Consider the following 22,284-nt stretch of genomic DNA (forward strand, 5'->3'; position numbering starts at 1 on the left):
ATTGCTTTTCACGAGTAGGTAAAAATGGCAACCATGGGTAATATAAAATATTATTAAACTGTACTTCTTGATTAAAATAATAAAATGTACCTACTATACATAGGTACTAGAAATATTATTGTTTAATCAATTAAAATAAACAAAATAACATTTATTATTACATATACATATGCATTTTTTAGGCAACAAAGAATTAACAGATTAATAACATTCTCTTATTATAAAATTGCTATCTGGGATACATACTAATCATGAGGTCTAAAAACATAAAAAAAAATCACAAAAGCAATTACAAACATTGATTTCACTAAATACAATGAACATTAATTCAAAATACATATACTACATAGACACATAGTACATACATAATATACATAAAATAAACCAATTAAATTAGTAAAAATCTTACATTCTTTGACATTTGATTGACCATCAGTTTCTGTAACTTCTTTCTGAACTACATTTGTATTTGTATTTGAATTTATAATATTTGGATTAGTTGGATCAGTTTCTTCTACAAAATTATGTAAATATCATGTGTGAATAAACTATTAACATTATGGTTTTTGGTGTTCAATATTGAATATATCTTCTGTAATTACTTACCAGTACTGGACTTGGATATTTTTGACAAAAAATCTGTAATCTTCTGTCCTCCTCTTTTATTAAATGCCATTGGTTTTGAACTCATTATTATGACTTAAGTCTTAAAGAGTTGCGACTGCACAGCAATACAGCGTGGATCATATATTAAATAGCTGCGGAGTGGCTGAGGTTGTTACTAATTGTCAGTTGCTAATTGCTATCACTATTCAAAATTCACTATCGTATGACGATAACACAACCTTCGACCATATAAGCTAATATTAGCTATTTATAGGTCTATGGTCGAAGAACACAACAATGAAAAAAGTGCAATAACACTGCAACTATGATTTCTCGATTATAACAATTATTTGAATTCAGTGATATCAATTATTATTATTATTATTATCTTTTATCTATGTATCAACCGTTGATATGCTACCGTGAGGTAGTATTAGTATTATTAATTTTATTTATATTGTATTAAATACGGTGAATGGTGCGAAGGGGGGTATTACGAACTTAAATATTTTTTGGTGTTGCAAAATGATACCTTTGCAACACCTGAAAATTGTTTGGTGTTGCAAGTGCGACACTTGCGACACCCCAATTACGCCACTGCTTTAACTAATTATTCTAAATACTAACTAGATATTTTATAAACTAAAAATAAGGGTTTAGTTAGTGTATTATTTGCATTATTTTTAGTGAAAATTACAAAAAAAATCAGAATTATTAAAATCTTAAACAAATTATACAAATAAAAATAAAAAATCAATAGTTATGGATAGTTTTATATAATAGAATTATAAACTTATTCTATTATTAATTACAATTATTAAATTGTAATTTTTTTACGATTTAGAATTTATTTATTAATGCATAAACTTTTAGGGTGGCATTTAGAGTTACAAAGTCAATTATATTTTAAACATATGCACCGTTTTGTATTGCGCTTTTGATGGCATATCTACTTAACAATATAAATTTCATACATTAGCGAAAACCCAATTGGTATTCTATTTATTAACTAGTAAAACCATGTAATTTAGTTATTAACAAGCATATTTAGGCATTTTATAGAATAACTAGTTATTAAATAAAATAACCTGTTACATACATTACCGCTAACATACATACCGCCAGTTTAAGGAACCAATAAGTTTAATGACCGTTTAGTGAGCCATTAAATAATTTATTCATTCAATAGTGCGCTATTGGTTCATTAAATGTTTAATGAACGTTTATGCAACCCGGCAATAGTGTAATATTTTGTCACATTAAATCTATGTTTTATTATCAGTACAGTATATGCTAGTGTCTTGAAAATAATTTATAAGCCTACCTAAATTAAAAATAATTAATTTCATTAAAAAATGTTCTAATCAATATTTTTTAATGATATGATCAGCTCAATATTTATTTTCTCTCAAATACGGGCATAACATAGATAAAACGCTGTCACGTAAAATTATTTTTATAATTTTTTAGTAATCTTACAGTCAAATCCCCAACTAAAAAAATTATAGAGAATAATATTTTTGAAGGATTGACATATCAGTTTTATATTTTATTATTATTTGACTGGACTTTTTAATCATCTAGAAAAATAAAATATACTAGTGATGGGAATTATTCGATTATTGGAATTCGAATATTTGAATTATATACTATAATACTATAATTTTTTTTAGTTGTTTTTCCATGATAAGTCTTATACATTTATTCAATTCTTTAACCAATTTTCGCTCCCTCCATCCATGTATTTCTTTTCCTTTACTCTTTCAATAGATTGGGTTAGCCGTTAGGTATACATAGGTAAAATATTTAAATAATTGTTTTAAAAACAAAGTTTTGATAGTTTTGTACAATAATATATAATAATAATACATAATACAATATTAGGTATAACAGAAAAATAATAAATAGTAAATAATAATTGATAAATAAATATACATTTATAAATAATAGTTTTACTCGATAATTTGTTCAATAAATAATACATTTGTTCAAATAATAAATACTTGTACGTTAAATTTCATCAATAAATATCATTGAATATAATATTATTGTTATTATTTACATTGATTAATATTGATTTTGTAGTATCGAATACTGATAATCTAATTATTCAACTTATTCGAGTAGGTATTTGAATATTCAAATTATTCATGGTTACACTATTCGAATTATTCGATTATTCGAATATACATTACACCCCTAAAATAAACATTTGTAAATTTAAATTGATATTTAATTGTTTTGGGATTATATTTTAACAAATCTATACTTCATAACCTTAAAAATATTATTCCAAGAATAGAGAAAAAAATTGTTAGTGATTTTACTCTTAAGAGTTACTCAAGAATATTTTTTGAAAAAATGATTTCACGTGAGTGCGTTTTGTTTATGTTGCATGTGGTTACCCAGGCTGTTTATTATTGCTGCGTCTTTCACCTGACAGTTTATTCACGCACTTAATGTACAAAACTATGAACTCAAAAATATAAATGTTGTGTTTTATTATTATATATCATTTGAAAAAACTTGTATAGGGATTGCACTATAACTAATAGGTAGGTATGTTACTCTGCCATTTTTCGACTCATTTATCACTATGAATATGAAATTGCCTGCGTTTATTTTATCATTTTTATATTGATAAATGAGTTGCAAAATGGTGGCATAGCATACCTATTAAATTATAAAGCCTTAGTATAGGTATTATAATTACCACTCTTTTAATAAATTTATTCTATTTTGAAAATGAATTTAAATTATTTTAATATTTCAGGAGTTTGCTTGCAACGGCACAGTAGTTGATCATCCGGAATATGGTGAAGTGTTACAATTACAAGGGGACCAGCGAGAAAACATTTGCCAATGGTTAACTAAATGTGGTCTTGCCAAGTCTGATCAACTCAAGGTCCATGGTTTCTAATACTTTGTATCATTAAATTACTCAGTCAAACAAATCACAATAAATTAAAAATTAAAAACATGCGTTAATAAATTTAATGTTTGATTCAACTGATTTTTTAAATTTTTTATTTTACTTTAAATTTTAACAAGTGTAGATTCAAATTAGATTAGTGATAATATCTTAGTGTTATCTTATTACTGGTATACCGTCGGTACTGACGTATTTAGAGAACATTTTCAAGATGTTATTCATATCTCAATGTAACAAAAATTTTTTTAAATTCTGTATTACAAATGGTCCACATATTACATAGTATGATGTCAGTGTTAAAAATTTCATTAAATGTATGACATTTATATTTTTTTCTTTTATATATTTGGGTGTATATATTTACAGACGCGGATCTAAAAATAAAATGAGTGGAGACTAAATTTTTTTAGAATAAATTCCATGACAATTTTAATTCATTAACTGATTATTGATTAGATTTGATAAGACCAGTTACAATTGTCTTTATATTTTAAATGTATGGAATTTAAGATGTGTGAACTATAATTGATTATTTAAACATATTCATTATCTCTTGAGGGAAAAGTTGAAACTTTTTAGCATCCCTTGGATCCGCGACTGTTTATTTATATAAAATGTGTATACATTTCCATTCTAATTGTCCGAATCACCAAGTGAAGTAGCTTTGGTAACTCTGCTTCAAGCATTTAACTAAAGAAAATCACAGTTTTTCTCTACTTCCATGCTAGTCCTTATCAAAAACGTATGAAGACAACTTTTGACTCCCAACTGTTCAGTTCTAAGCTTTTGTCCTAATAGTATATGAAACTACAACGGAAATATATTTTATATGGGCTACTATAAAAGCCAATAATACTTTGACTAACACTCAACAGTATGACAACATAAATATTATTTTGAGCTATATTATATTTGTTGAATAGGTCAACATTTTTGCTGACAGTATTTTACCCCACAAATTTTTCAGTCAATATGTTTTCCATCTTTATGAGGGTTACAATTAAATGCATTCAAATACTATGAAACATATGCACTTGAGCACTCAGACATAGGGAAATAAATATGCACAAAAAAATACTAAAAATATGAGAAATAATCAAATGAACAATTTTTAAGTATTCACCTATACTTATAAATGTGGGTATTAATGTATAAATATATATATTTATATAAATGTGTATATTGCCAAAAAACATTTAATAATAGTAAAAAAAATTAATACAACATTCCTCATATATTTTTATTCCTAAATTAAAATAAATAATTTATTGTAATATCATTCGTTTTTTAAGACTGTGTTAAATTCAAATGTTTATAAAAAAATCTAGCAATACATTAAAATAAATCCTAACATTTTAAAAGTGTGTTTAGTAAATTATAATAATATACGTACGATTTTGAAGTCCCTGACAATTAATATTTTTAAATAACAGTATTGTAACTAAAATCTTTATTTTTCATTTCAATATAAAATTAAAAAATCAACATTTCAATAAAAAAAATGTGCTTATAGATTTTTGGATTTCAGTATGACCTTATGAGGAATCTAACAATACATTCTTGAGCCTATGCTATAGAAATTAAAAAATTAATATATTTTAACATCGAAATAATTTTTGTGATTTTGACAAAATTTGAACTTTTTACAATGACAAATGAAAAATCATTCCATTGTATTTTAATTTCTATAAGAACAACTTATATAAGATCTTATTTTAATTTTTAAACTTTTAGACCGAGCCCTGACATTCTTAATAATATTTAAAACTGCAGCATTCAAACATTTTAAATGTTTATAAATAGCTTAACATTTTCTGAATATTCTGAATTGTCCAAAAACTCCAATGAAGTATAGAAAATGAAAATGAAGGCAATATTGGAATGTCGGCCATAAGGTATAAGTTTCTACAATTAATATTTTTTAAATAATAACTAATTAACAGAAATCAGTTGAGGACAAATTGTTATAATTTTCGTTTGAATATCAAATGTTGAATTTAAATTTCGATCACACAAAAAACTTGTGACTTAACAATACATTTTTTGATATTTTGTTGTATTTATTAAAACTTATAACTGTAGACATTTGAAATTGTAATCAAATCTTTATATTAGTATTTTCCATACACGGTAAAATGTTCACAACTCTTTTATAGCCTGAGACATTTTTCAAATATTATGTTAATTATTTTTCTGTTAAAAATTCATAAAAGTTAATATTTTATAGTAAACATTAGAAATTTTTATAGAAGACTCCCAACAAATTCTCTACCTTTATCGACAAAAAAAAGGTTTACTAAAAAGTTATTGCTATGGTCCTTTTTTTGTCGGTTAAATAACAACTATTAGGACTGTAACATAATACAGTTTTTTAAGCGTGCACAACCACATGATTAAGATTTAGAAAATCTTCTTCCATTAATTGATAAAAAATAATTAGAAGATTATCTCATATTTATGTTTATTAACTATGGCAAAATTAGGAATTTGTCCTGGTGGCTCGATAGACATTTTTTATAATGTTGTGCTACCTACATATAGATTTCTGTATAGTTTATATTCATTATACTAGGGAATTCTATTATTGATTATTTGCATATCATCTAAAAATTATCAGTGAATAGTAATTATGGAAAAATAAAATATACATGTAAGGTCGGGCTGTTTTGAATCCGGTGCATACACGGTGTTATTTAACATGGCCTTAGATTATTAAATAATGGATATTATAGATACCTAGATACTTGCCGTTATGACTAGAAATCAGTAATAGCGTAATATTTTATACATAATTTGTTTTTGTTATTTTTATTGCATTATTATGTGCTGTGTTGCTTTGTATAACAATGAGTAAAGACAATATAATGTACAATACAAGGTGAATCAAATCATTGAATATTTTTGCATAATTATTTTAAACATGCAGTTATGTAATCTGTAGGTAAGTTTTATAAGAACTATTGCTTTTATTTAAGATTATTGATACATTCAATAATTATATTTTTATTTTTCAATGTAAGTATTTAATAACTATTTAAGTATTTAATAACTATTAAAATATAATCGGCACTCTTAAGTATTATGATTGTTAATTATTAAACTAAATATTTTCAAAGAATTTAAAAATAATAATCTTTCAACAAAATAATATAATTAAACACTAAATGAATAATAATTTGAACTCTAAATATCTATAAAAAAATTGTGTTTATTTATTTTGAGATTTTTTTAAGTTACAGTACGAACTGTGTATTATGAGAAACATTGTTTTAAATTTTAAATCCTTAGATATTAGAAGGTGGATAATTGAATACTGCTCTGCAGTAAAATATTTGTCTAGTATATCATCCTAATGAGAGTGTTATATTTGAATTCAATGGTAAATCATAGCATACAGAAAAATATTCTGAGCTGACATGTTATGTCAGACTAGCATACTTAGATTAATAATCAAATTAAATCATTTATAAAAGTTAATAAAAAACGAAAATATTTCATAGCTTTAAATGGCATAACTTTCTGGTTTTCTATGATAAACAAATAAAAACTTATTGGAAATCTTCTGTTCAAATTACTAATGTTATCTATGAAAACATTTCTTTTATGAATTTTTAATAAAAAAAATTTGAAAATGTTCACGATTTTGATGAATTTTGTTAAAAATTGAATTTAAATGCATATAAAATATGATCATAACAATAACACCTTTAACATTTTTTAACTACAATTAAAGTATCTCATGAGGACCTTAGAATTACATTTTCATCTCAAAAATTAGAGAATTTTTATCACCATAAATGTTGGTAACAGATAAAAAAACAAATCATTGAAAATAAAAACATTCATTCGCAAAGCTCAAAATCTAAATTAAAAACAAATGAAAATGTCTATAGAACGATTCAAAATATTTAAAAATTGTAACGTGTACCTATTAAAAATGATAAAATAAACATTTAGTGAAAATGTCAAGTATCTGAGGTTACTTGTTTTTGATTTACACTTAACAAAATTAAGCAAGTCGTTCGATGGAAAATAGAAATATGTTAATTTGTGGATAAAAATCCAATGTCAAACAAATTTAAACTTCAAACCCTCATAAAAAAATTAGTTTGACTTTCCGGTAAACTTTTTAGTTTTGGATGTGTTAATATTTTAATTCAATGATGTAAAGCCACTGTATAAGAAAAATAGTTCTGATTTTTATGATATTATTGTGAAAGTAATTTGTTTTACTATTAGCCATTAGAATTACAGTAGGTTAAATTCGTAGGATTTGTAGGAAAAATTCAATTTGAAAATGTCACTTTGTGCATAAAATATAACAATGTAACTATTCTAAAAGTTTCAAATACCTACCCACGAATAAAATGTTTAGATTACAATAAAATAACCAAAATCGTTAAATAGTTTTGTGTAATTTCATCCAAACTTAAAATTACTATGTACAACAAAGAATTATCTATCTAAGTTTAATTTAGTTTTAAGTTTTCAAACCTTAGCTATACAAATTGAACATTTTATACATTATTAACTAAAAAATAATTTGTAAATTTTGAATTTAATAAACGTTGTAAGACTTAGAACTTTAAAGGCTTATACAAATGTAATTTGACTTGCTGGTAGACATTTTTTTTTTGATAAAGGTAGACAAACCAATGAGGAATCTTGTATTAAATGTTCAGATCTTAGATATAACTTTATAAAAAGAAAAATTTTAATGAATTCCAAAATAATATTTCCAAAATAATTTGCAAATAACTTCAGACGTTAAAAATTATTGTAAATTTACGCTAAATTTTTTTTTAAATTTCGTGAGAACTTTGTATTACATTATTTTCAAGTTTTTTGCCTGATTTTTTTATCAACATTAATTTTTAAAAAAACTGATAATAATTGAAAATTCCATATGCAGATAGCTATTAATAGCTCAATATGAATCAAAATATTTTGAAATTTATGTGGTGCATAGAAAGTCTGTATGCGAACATTTTTAGTGAACATTTCATTTGTATAGACGTTTTTTTTTTTTGAGAGTTTGATTCCTTTTGTAACGATTTTTCCAAAAACAGATTTTGCTTAAAAATTCCTGTTTTTATTAAATTCTTTTGGATTTTCTCATCGCTTTTAAAAACTACTGGGAATTTCAAATTTTGACCATCTGAATGCACTGACTTCACTTTTCAACCGGAAAACATACTAAGTTATAATAAAGTTTAAAATCCAAGCATTATTATATAACTTCTTATATCGTGTTCAGACAAAAAAAAAATTAAGAAATAACACACACAGCATTATAAAAACAAAACATTCATTGCTCCGCCCAGAATTTAAAATATAATTACTTTGGCTTACAAAATATGTATCATATTTATTATTTATATTATCTATTACTAAATCAAGATGTGTAAGATAATGAATGAATTTTATAAATATTGTACGTTGAACAATGAACATGTATAGTACATTATACGATTATTATACAAGTATATATGCATATTTTGTAAATTTTAAATTGTTTGTTGTGTTGGATTAAATGCCACTATGGTAGTGATGGAGGTACGTTGTATAGGCGTATAGCGTATACACTTTTGCTCATCACCAAAAGTTAGTTCAACACAATATAATGTAAATATATTTAGAACCATTTGATATAATATGTGTTTATGTTTTCTAAAAAATATTAAGGATTCAGTATTATTGGAAGATATAATAATTAAGTGGCAGTCAGATGATTTTGTTTTTGACTTATTGTGGGGGTGACTGTGACAGGGGATGTAGCTGAATTTTTAACATAGGTGAAAGGTATGCATTATTTGATAATTAGAAATATAAGTTTTAGTTATAACTACCTAATATAAATTTTTTTAATTATGGCGAATACAAACTTTATAAAAAATATTTTCATGAAATTATTGAATCTATTCAATTTTTAATCATAACGACTTGCGACCTTAGTGATTGACAAAAAAATAAGGTACTGAATAGTAGTTCTATTTAAAAATATAAACATTTTTGTTTTAATAAAGAAGATTACTTTGCATTAATACCTACTTGTTTTGATTATTCCAATTAGGTACCTACACAAATATTTTCTTCCAGTCTAAAGCAGACTCGCGCATATAATAAGCGGCATATTTACTTCTACTTAAGTATTTCTTAAATGTTTAAACTTATACACGACAGTGTTCGAGAAGTCGTGTAGACAGATTATGTGGAAATTGCGGAAATTGCTTGTAGCAAGTGCGGGAAGTGAGCTATTTCAGTTCTTTTTATAGTCACGTACCACTTACACAATTTGAAAATTTTTACGTACCACCTGACCATTTTTTTTTTTTGCTCATTAATAATGTATACGTTTATGTTATATGTATGCATAGAATTTTATTTCATTAGGAATTACAAAATGAGATAATATAAAATATATAAATATATAATAAAAAATAAAAAATAAAGTATTTAATTGAGTATTTAATGCACAGAAAGAAAAAAATTAAATATGTAAAATTATTATAATTATTATGGTTTACTTTTTATTTCACTGAGGCGATTGGTGTTGTTTTGAACGGACGATGACGTCAATATCGGGCTCCAAATTGCTAACTTTAAGTCTTAAATTATTTTCTACGTTAAATCTACTTCTATATGTATTTTTTGTGTACAATATGTGAGAAAATTTATTTTCTCACAGATATGTTGATACAAAAGGGATTAGAAACTGTAAAGCTTGTGTGGACAATGCCGAGTATTCTTGTTTCACGTCCAGCAAAAAATTAGTGATATTATTGGTTTTAAAAGTGATTTTTAGGGTAGAGTCACTGGTTAAGTCAATAAATAATTCTTTTGCCAAAATACCTTACAAACTATACTATTACAAACGACCTCCACACCATCAAATAAACATTAAATAAACCAAATAATATTTAATATTAATAATAATTCGTAGCAATTTTTTTTAAGATTTTCTTCGCGTACCACCTATGATCTCTCCGCGTACCACAAGTTGAGAACCGCTGAATTAGTAAATATAGAGACCACATATTTAATAACTTAATAATAATATCCTAAAGCATAATTGATTATTATTCATGTATATTTTAATACTATTCATACTACTAATTATTAAACGTGTAATGTGTATACTGATTTCTGTGGAGCCTGCAGTGTTTGTGTAAGAAATGCTTGCCGTACGTATAGTATTCGTATCAATAGTATCTAATAATTGATCGTGTTCATTAGGTACATACTTTATCGCCATCATCGATCACTCGAAAGGTACATGTAGGTACGATGCACTAATGCACTATGTGTCATACAGATTACGGATATCTAATATAGCCATATTATAGCCATGTAGGTACCGACAGTAAAGACGTAAAATCCCGTTCAAAATGTGTGTGTTTTGTGTCAAAATCCACATACATAACTAAATATGGCTATAATAGGTTGAACAATAATTTCCTAAAAGTTGTAGGCTACGGCTTTCGAAAAATCACCTGTAACTACGTATTTGTGTTTGTATTCGCAAAATAAAATAAATTATGATAGGTAGTAAAAATCAGAATTGTTGATGGTTTGTAATTAATTGATAGGTATTGCAATTAAATTATTGTATACATAAATTTAAATTTGACACATTTTTTACACATATTGTCCATATTAAAACATATACGTAGTGTGCACTCTGCACACCGTCATGGCGTCATGGTTGATATGTACTACTACTAGATAGGAGAGTGAAATAATTGTAAACAAGTAATTTTTCAAAGTACCTCATTAATGAATCTAGTATCTTTCGATTAAATTATTTTATGAAATACTCGATATATTGACTGAAAATGTATTGAGATACAAGGTATAATAGGTATAATCATATAACCGTAGCGAGATATAAGACACAAGATACAATTGTATCTAAGATACTGCCCAACCCTGCGCACGAGCCACCACACATAGGTACCATTTTTTGTCGTGCCTCTGAATCTAGCAACAACGAGACTGTTCTACGAAGACGATTTCATGAAAGAAAAATGTTTACGCGTCATGCGAAATGGTTATATTATGAATATAAGGTGTAATTAAAAGTTTATGCTTTGTAAGGTCCGTTGTTAGATTTCAGTGTCCGGTTGTGTCCACCACTTTTGGGAATTCCCACTTGACCGCCCACTGGACGGGAAAAGGTCCCTTTCCAACGCTTCAACCGTCGTGGAAAATTAAACTTTCGGTGCAGGAATGACAAAAATATATTTAAATGTATTAAACAATTATAGCCAATAGGTGTAAATAATAATGTAGATAGTACCTATAAATTGTTGTAAATATTGCAAAAAAAGGGTCCTGGGGTATGCGATTGGACTTCTATGCCTCAGCAATACGCCTGCAGTACTGGCATACTGCAGGAGGCACTACGTCTGTCGTACCTATACCTACGGTGTAAAATATAATGGAGAAGAAGAAAAATTAAAAATATACAGACTTAATGGACTAATAATGTCGGTCGGGTTTTAGCGACGGCGGCGACCAATACTCATTTACGTCTGTGTCATTATCCAAAGTGTGGATGTGCGGGGAGAGGCCGAGAGGGGAAGTACGTCTCGTCATACATTAATATCATTATAATATAGTTGCCCGGGTAGGTACCTAACCACACATAGGCTACAACCACTACTATACAGTTGCTGCCGTACTGCGACGTAATACAACATACCTAATGGTATGACGAACGCGATAAACTATAATTGCGTTATTATTATTATTTTATTATATATATTTAATATTATCTATATTATTATCGACGTTGCGGCGGCTCGGAAAATATGTGGTCGCGTATCGGGCGACCATTTTATAGTATAGGTACGCGCGTTACCGCCGGTCGGGTTATCGGTCCAAATCATTTCGCCGCACGACGTTCTGCTGCCTAAACGTTTCGGCCTGGACAATCCGACAACGATTATTATTGTTATTGCCGTCACAGTCGACCGCCGCGATTCTCGAGAGACGCGTGCGGACTTGTGGTGCGCTTGCGTCTTCATAATAATATTACCTACACCAACGTATTGCCGTTTATTAATTTATTTACACTGCGGTCGTGTGTACGCGTCGTCACCGTTGTTTCGTTACCATAATAATATTATTATTTGACGCCATGAGCGACCTTGGACCACCACAGCCGTGCCGGAGAGTGGTTTGCGACCGTGTGCTGGGCAAAGGGACGTTCAGCACGGTGTACAGAGCGCTGGTGGAGCCGGACAACCAGCACATAGCCCTGAAAATCGTTCACCTGCGGAACATTGTCAACGACCTCAAAACCGTGCAGGATTGCGTAAACGAAATCAGCAACCTGAAGGTCGGTACGACAATAATATCGTGTTCTCCGATTTAATTGATAGATATACAATGTACTAATAATATTATATAGGTGTATAGGTACTGCACACGCGTGACATGTCATAATGATGCCCGTGCGCGGTGTATTGCTAGGCTTAATCTTGTTGTGTGGTCACGTATGGCGAAAAGCTCACCAGGTGGCAGGAAAATTGTTTTTGTATTTTATCGCACATTGAATTTGATTTTCGACGAAAGCATAAGAGCACACTGAAGTTTCATTTTTAGACACACTTTCTATCCATCACTCTATATGCTCTAGCTCGCCTCCGCCCAGGAAAACTGTATAATTTATTTATACCCAAGTATACTGCACGTTTGTACATCTCATACCTATATTGTGTGAGGTACAAAGATGTATAGAGTGTAACAGACATGGTTGACAAATTTAATGAACTGACAAGGTGTTTAATAACTATAATAAGGAATAGCTTTGGTTCTTTTTAATAATCCATTTTTGTTAATATATGGGTAATTACTATTACAAGAATAAAAGTCTGTAGTAGATATGTCTGTTGTTTCTTTTATACCCTGTATTATATATATGTACAGATTCATTTTTACGAAGTTGCGATTGTTTCTTTTTTGGAAATGTACCTAGTTATTAGTATAGAGTATATAATGTATAAATTGAAACACTCAAGTGTCTATTACGCTTAATAGTATGCTCTGTGTAGTATGTAGTAATTGAGTCCCCGAACAGAAAATAATACTTTTATTTATTGATTTCCTGGTAAGAACGAAAAATATACAAATGAGTCCGTGGTTGGGAAACGAAAAATAGGTACACTAATTGAGTCCGAAGATTATTATGAGTAAAATATAAAATTAACATAAATAATAATATAATAATTATGTTTATGGAGACTATTACGTGATATTGTTCGTATTATTTAAAATTTGTATGACTTTAATAACACAATTTGTAAAATATATACAATTTATAACTCATGTATTATTTTATTATAACTTATGAAACACTTCTAAAATTATATAAAAACACATTTTTAACTATACCTGTAGAATTTCATGTTACAGACCGTCGTCCTAACTCCTGTCTGTTAAAAATTGGAAGGATGGTATTCTTTTTTAAAAGTTTGACAGGACTCAGTATTAAGACATGGACTCAATTAGTATACAGGTACTTTAGAAAAACCCACCTCTGAATTCGTTCTAAAAAGTTTTATTGGAACTGACTTCGTATGCAGCCATATTATTTTCGTATTATTATGCATCATTATCTTATTACGTGTTTTCATTCGATCAACGTCAACGTGACCATCATGCGATACGACCGCCAAATATTTTATTGTCGTCAGACGTCAAGCCGACCCATGACTTATAATTATTATTGCACGTGTGACTCGTCTAATCAAAACAATTATTATGGCAGTTGATGTGGTTGTTTATTCTTAAGAAAAATGTTTAATTAAAATAAAGAGTTTTTAAGTGTTTTTTTGTGAGCTAGGTTCAGCTATACATGTGTATGTATGCCAAAGCGAATGCATATTTTGTTTTAGCTCTTCTAAATAATAATTCATAGTGATTCACAATTTAATATTAGACATTAATTTACCAACGAAAATTAATATAATAAGTAATAACCGTTATTAGGTAATTACCCGATAAAGTGTCTAAGTGTAGTTGTATTATACATATCTATTATTTTATACAGGAATATTATAGTTATACTCTTTATCCGATGTATCTACTTTCCTATCACCAAACTTGATGCATGTGGTATGCCACATTCATGCATCAGGGCCCAGGGGTGTTATATTGACCAAAATTATGGCCTGTGTTAATTTGCAATGCCTTGAGGAGGTATCATATCATGTTATATTATTATGGATTATTTATCAAAGAAAGTGAATATTTTACAAAAAAAAATATTTCTTATTTTTAAATAATCTAATATTTCCAAACATGTAAATCGTTATTAGTTGTTTTGTATTGATACAGTTCATTCGCCATTGCACGTTTAGCGGTCTCGATAAAACACGATTGAGCATAGAATTTTTTATGCGACGTTGCCACATAGAAACGGAAATTTTATATTATTATTTTCAAGCATTATTACACCAATTATTATGATACCAAGCTTGTCATGGCGCAGTTTCTCGGTACAGTCACGGGCTACGAGCGGAGAGCCGTACTCAGCTTTATCGACAATGTTATCGATTAACAAATAAGTTCCGCAAAAAACAATAAAATATATTAGTTTTATCCGTGACACTGACCATTTTAAAAATATATATAATTACCTAAATATAAAAGCATTCGACCATTATTAAAATTTCAAATTGTAAAAATACTGAATCTATTGAAATTGGAAACAGATATACGTATAGGACATAGATATCAATTTAAGTAAATTGTACTCAGCAGAATTTTGTTTTACATGATTTCTATATAGAGCTTCTAAGAAAACCTTTTTTCCAATATTAATTAAATCATTAATGCCATGAAAAGTATACATAATTTATAAACTTACTTAGGTACGGTTGTCTACTTGTCTCAGTATAAATGTACTAGCAGGGCCGTGGCAAGAACCAGTAGCGACCCTGGCAGAAAACCAAATTTGTGCCCTCCCCCAGCCCCCCCATACAATTTATTTTAAACTACCATGCTCATTATTAAAAAGAAAAACCCACTGTTGATTGTAGCGCAAGTATATTGTATTTATTTTATTATATACATTTTTTTATTATTATAAAAATTGCTCTATTATGTATTATAATTAAATAATAATAACAGATTAAGACAAAAATGATATTTGGTCAACCAAACTTTTTTCAATAGAAAAAATTGCCATACTTGTTAGACGATTTTGATTCGTCGTAGATCTTAAATAGTTGTTTATGATCTTCAGCTTACTGAAGCTTCTTTCACATGTAGTTGTGGTGACTGGAATAGCGTGATTTCCAATATTATGTGATTGCGTGACGAGAAACGTATTGCGATAACTCTAAAAATAAACGGCCGATTTTTGTTGTTGTTGTGAATTATCATATTTGAATTGAGACAACCACTCAATGAAATTGCGCCCCTGGAAAATGCCCTCTTGACAGCGCCTAGCTACGGCCCTATGTACTATAGTAACAGTGCAAGTAGTAGTGATTGTGACTTGTGAAGTTTATATATTGTTTTTGATCGTCAACAAGATATATCAACAATAATTGTTAATAATAAATAATAAAATAAATATTTAATGAAAATTTAACCTCCCATAATGAATACATTTAGCTTTATTCGATTATTTAAGTAGAGTTGTTAGTAACTATCGAAACATATATAATTTTTACCTTTAGCGATGGAATTCTAAATTGTTATCTGTTCGATAAAAATATCTGTGAAGATAAAGTTGGGAAATACGTAGGTACATTGTGATCGACGATCGTACATACTCGTCATTACAAACCGATAAAAAGTTTAAACGCGTACCTATACATTGTGTCACATGGGTATACACAATACACATAACATTATATGGCAGTTTTTTCTCTTTTCCCCTAATTCTCTTATATATTTAGTATGTAATTGGAATTTATTGCGTAATAAACAATATTATTATTATTATTATTATTATTATTATTATTATTATTATTATTACTATAATATAATATAGCGTGGAATGAAATATTATCAGTATTTATCATAGTTTAATAGTGTTAGTAAATACATACAAATTTAGAATTAATACATGAGTTTAAATCATACTATTATATCTTAGTCGTTTTTATAAAATATGTATATAAAAATAATTTATTTTTACATTTATGTTCATTGTATAATATTATGTACCTCCCTCACAGTATAGTTAACATAATGTGTCCTTGCTCCAGTGGCGTAACTAGAACTTCTGGTGAAAAATAATGGAACGGGCCTTTAGTTATACCAATAAATATTGTATTAAATACAAGGGTTTGAGGAACATGTAACTCTAGATCCGCCCGCCCCTATTAATAGGTTATAACTAGGGCCCGGATTTATATGCTCTAAAACCTCAAAAGTATGTACTCTAAAATATGCAAATTATGTTCTTATTTTGTAGGAATAAACCCAATAAAATTAAAATATTAAAAAAAAGTCATATTCTAATTATTTTTTATATGTTTACATAAAATTATATTATATTTTTACATATTTTTTTTTTTGTTTTTATACGGTTCGTTATTTGTAGTTCTTTAAACACATTGTAATTTCAATCCGAAAAATTAATAGGCATTAAAATATTATTATTATATATAAATTAATCAAATTAACATAAATTACTCTCACTCGGATCACGACAAACACGACTAATCTATGATTCACGAAAAATTACTCACTACTACTCCGATAGGTCTCAAATAAGATATGAAAATGACTTTTTCAAATTACATAGACAATAAATGTAACTATATATACTATGTTATTTTAATTAAAACAAGCAAAATATTACATATCATGCATTTAAAACAGTATATATGCAATAACAAAATAGTTAAATATAAAAATAATCAGTGCATATCAAAAAAATACAAAATATGCAATAATATGCAAAATAAAACTTTCTATTGCTGATCTATTGACTAGGTATAGTTCAAACTTTTAGCTTACCTAGCTTTTTTTTGGACTGTTTAGAAAAAACATGCAAATGCATATAAATCCGAGCCCTAGTCATAACTAATAATGCCTTCAACTATATTTATGTGTAACCAATCACAATAACTTGTTGCACAAATTTCTTAAAATCAATGTATGGATGTGCGATCTCCATAAACCAGCTGTTGTGCAAAGCTCTATATAAACCCGTATTATAGGTATCTATTTACCTATTTTTATGTGATCATTTTAAATGTGCGCCCGCAAACGAGTCGTATCCAAGTTTTTTAAGGGTGAAGCAGTAATATATTATTATTAATAATTATTATCATAATATATTGGACTAGTTTATTATATTATTATATTAACCGGGTACGACTAGTTGACGCAGTGCGCACATTTACCTTTTTTAGAATTCATTTGAGCACAACCGCACATTTCCCTTCTAACTAGTTACTTTAATATAGGCTCAGGACTATCTGTTTTGTACAGGTGAGATTAAACATGTGCATGACGTGTGTGTATTTGTTCTGAATAAATATATAATTATACTATTAATAAGTAGTAATAGTAGTATATTGGTTACACAATTATACTATTAATAAGTAGTAATAATAGTCTATGAGTTATAAAATTAAACTAATTTTGAATGGGGGCATTTAAGTCCGATTATCTTTATTTGCAGTTAGGAAAAATTTGCAATATTACATTATGCGCAGCTTTTTAAAAGTCTACATGAAAATTGCTTAAATTTATTATTTTACCTGTAATTTGAATACATATATGTTGTAACGTATTCCACAAGTTGATGTAAGTATCAGTTTGTTTGTTACTTAAAAAACAAAAAGCCACAGGAACATAAAAATTGTTTATATTTATATACGTGAATAGTATAAAGTTGAACAGAATATTTCGAATGTAAATGTCCCATCCCCAAAAACGTATTCTGAACAACTGTAGCAATTCCAAATTTTTTTTACATGTAAATAATAAAGTATATTTTCATCATCACTAGCAAAACAAAATGTATTACCTTTGTAAGAAAGATTATGTTGAAGATCAATTAATTGTTTTTTATCATCTTCTAAAGATACCGCTTTCTGGAGAACGACTGTTTAAAAGTATATTATGTTTAATAAACGTCGATTATTTTTAATGATAATTGATTATTGATATGCTGGTAATTTGTACCTTTAATCAATTACTTTAGGTAAGTCCAAATTTAAAAATATAAAATATTATACTATATGTTACACAGTGTTGATGCTGTGCGCAAACAAGTCATTGATATCCAGGTAAAAAAATTTGGATTGTGCGTAAACGAGTTGCACCAAAGACCAAAAAACTTTAATTCTTATGTACCTAACTCACTATCTTTGATCCTTCTTCATGGAATTAAATTTTTTTCCAAAAATATTTTCATAAAATGTAAATCAGATTACCATTAATGATAAATCATAAAGTACTTATTAGTATTTACATAAAAAAAAAAAAAAAATGATGATCTTCAATATGTGAAAATTTTTAAAATATATTAAACCATTATTTATGTTTTTAATAGAAACTGAATCATTCAAATATCATACGATGTTTGTGGTGGGATTTTTCGGATTTTGAACTAAAAATTGGCTTGGAACTGGCTACTGGTGGAGATCTAAGAAGAATCATCCATGAACATTATGATAAGTTTAATCTAATTAGAGAACCTATCATCTGGTCCTGTGCCGTCCAATTGTCCAGTGCACTTTATCACATGCACAAATCAAGAATCATGCATCGAGGTACATAGTAATATATATATTTTATTTTATCCGGTTGAATAATTTTAAGTCATTTCGTAAATACATGTATAAATGGGGCGATTGGCCATCTCACTTCGCAGGTTGATCGGAATTCTCATGTAATAATGATGTGTATATCTACAGTTGTCTGTACCGGCTGTAACTATGTCGTACATGGTACACTAGTGGTACATTCATCATTCATCAATACTATTTACCAGGGTCCAAGGTATATAGACATAAATATACGTAAATATATATAGACATATCTATTTCTAAATTCCTCACATTGATAAATAATTTGAAAATGCTTTTAAAATTATTTATACTATGTAAGCATTTTAAATAAATATTCACAGGCTTACTAAATTTATAATACATTGTCATGCTCAGCGAAAGCACCATTCACTGCACCCGTGCGCTCGCCAATGATGCTCATAGTCCTACTATACAGTTTTCGGTGTGGAATCTCTCCACTTATTTTGAGCTACTTCGACCACTGATACTATAAATAGGTACCTAATTAAATGCTTGTAAATTTAAAATATCAATTATGTAAGTAGTTGTTGTTTTTATAGTAATTTTGAGTATTTCAGAGTAGGTATTTTTCTAAAGTTTGAAGATTTGTTTCTTGTTTCTAATTCACAGACAATCCAATTATTGTTACAAATTCAATTTATCGATATTTAGCATTTTTTTTAAATTGACAATTGTATATTTTAATGTAAACAAAAGTAAACTTGCTACTTGCATCACATGTGCAGACATCAAACCGGCCAACATTTTCGTATACGGATTGAAAGAAGAAAAGCAATCGCTGTACGAGCGGTGGGAAAATGTGAAGATCAAGCTCGGTGACTTTGGATTTAGCAAAGACATTACGAATGGTATGGATATGACCTGCCGGTCGGTTCTAGGCTCTCCACTGTACATGAGCCCAGAGAGGATGTTACACCAAAAGTATTACTTTGACAGCGACATATGGTCAATGGCTTGTGTCATATATGAGGTACCTACATGACTAATTAATAATACATAATAATAACAATTATCGAAGCAGGATGTAGACAAACGGAAATCCTTTATAAATGTAGGGACTAACACAATTTTTAAATTGAGATGTACATTTTATAATACTGTCTATATTTTAGATTTTGTTCAGTTAGCTAAAATATAGTACCTACCTATACGGCTATATTTTATCTATAATTCGAGACATGGTTTTTAATAACCCTTCACATATTACATTTTAATGTACAAACCATAATATTATATTTTACTGATGGTAATACTGCAGATGATATAAACAAACAGTGTTTGATTAGGAAATCAATATTTTTATATTTTATTTTAAACTAAAGCCGATCGTAAAGAACATACAAAATTATATAGGATCCCGGGCTTACGATGTTTTTATTAATTTAGTTTTTATTTTTTTTAGTTAATTTAAGGTAATTTTTATAAAGAAATTAATTTAAGTACTTGACCAAGTTAAATTACACATTTTCAGAATATTAATAATTTGAGTTGTTATTTTTTTTTAATTACCCTTTATCACACTCATAAACAATTTTTAAACATGTTTTGTATTGAATGGAAAATCAGGTGGTCGTTAATTATTGTTATTACTTATCATCTTACCTTAGCTAGGGTATAGCACAATAGCTTGATTTGCATATTGCAATCACTGAGATCAGGTCCACTGTTCTAGCGGTTTTAATTTTTTATCAAATATCAATAATAAACATTTTAAACGTCATAATTTCTCTGAAATTATAAATGCCTTATCTTCCTAAATTTCATAATTTTATTCCCAATGACCACTTCAGGAGAATGTAAAATAACGCATCATCCTGTCGGTTATCATTTGATCAGCATTTTATGCTATTATATGAAAGCTAATACCTATAGGCCAGGGGTGGCAAACCTTTTGAGCACTGGCACACGGCGTGCCCAAAATTACCTTTCTTTTTTAGAGCGTGCTATGAAAAAAGATATTAAAAATATTATACTTGGTTATACTATAATTTGATTGTATAATTAATGTATTAGTATAAAAAGGTTAGTTTAGGTACATAATAATTGTAATAATATTGCTTCGTTAATTATTTATTTTGATGTGATTTTTGTTGTTGAACACTTGATGCTAATTCGTTGATATTTGGTTTATAATTAGTAACTTTTAATAATGTACATGCGGCACTGCATTCATCAGTTAATCGTTAATGACCGATAAAAGCCATATATTTTTTTACCTATTAGCTATAATATTAAAAATTTTCGCGTGCCATGGATTTACCATCCCTGCTATAGTCTATAACATATATTCATCAATCATTGGGTTATTGATGTAAGATGTAATTAATAACGCATGGGCAAGGGACACTATGCACTAGTGCACTACTTACACAATATACAGTGATTTGTTTATGTTTCGTGTATAAACATCGGTATTATTTGTTGAAAATTCAGTATCTAATATTGACAATGGATTTAGGTGGGTCCAATCGTTGTGTGGTAATGATTTCCACATGAAGTTATTTTGGACGAAAAATGAAGGTAAAAACTGATCTTTATACAAACAATTCGTAAAATTAGTTTTTAGAAATAACTTTAACTGTAATCAAGTCAAATTAAAAGTTACCTATTAAAAAACTCCAGGGCCGTAGAGAGAAAAGTTCAGGCCAGGGAGGAAAATGTTTAAGGGCCCCTATTAGCGGTGGTTCCAGGAGCTACAAACACCCTACCAAGACCAAATAAATTTCAAATATTTATACCTTTTCTATTTTAAATAACACAGTAAAAGCACAAATTTGTAAACAATATTACCTATATTATTTATACCTTTTTTATTTTAAATAACAAAGTAAAAGCACAAATTTGTAAACAATATTACCAGGGTTTTTAATTAAATTGCTTTTTAAATAATTTTACAAAATTTGAAAGCAGTTAGAGTTGATTGACCTTTTTGAGATTTTAAAAATTTTTCTTCCCGTT

General features: G+C 28.0%; 2 protein-coding genes across 2 annotated transcripts in view; both read left to right on the forward strand.

Annotated features, from left to right (window-relative positions):
• LOC111033526 (eukaryotic translation initiation factor eIF1-like) overlaps positions 1-3,864 on the forward strand; it is a 6,401-nt gene extending 2,537 nt beyond the window's left edge. Inside the window, exon 3 of the mRNA XM_022314303.1 lies at positions 3,380-3,864. Within this exon, the coding sequence (XP_022169995.1) occupies positions 3,380-3,526 (147 nt within the window). The 3' untranslated portion in view covers positions 3,527-3,864. The remainder of the gene's footprint in view (positions 1-3,379) is intronic.
• An 8,816-nt stretch (positions 3,865-12,680) lies between these two features.
• LOC111033529 (serine/threonine-protein kinase nekl-3-like) overlaps positions 12,681-22,284 on the forward strand; it is a 13,671-nt gene continuing 4,067 nt past the window's right edge. Inside the window, exons 1-3 of the mRNA XM_022314312.1 lie at positions 12,681-12,881; positions 19,068-19,287; positions 20,052-20,296. Of these exons, the coding sequence (XP_022170004.1) occupies positions 12,681-12,881; positions 19,068-19,287; positions 20,052-20,296 (666 nt within the window). The remainder of the gene's footprint in view (positions 12,882-19,067; positions 19,288-20,051; positions 20,297-22,284) is intronic.

Source organism: Myzus persicae, unplaced genomic scaffold (genome assembly GCF_001856785.1).
Source record: "Myzus persicae strain clone G006 unplaced genomic scaffold, MPER_G0061.0, whole genome shotgun sequence".
Lineage (NCBI taxonomy): Eukaryota > Metazoa > Arthropoda > Insecta > Hemiptera > Aphididae > Myzus > Myzus persicae.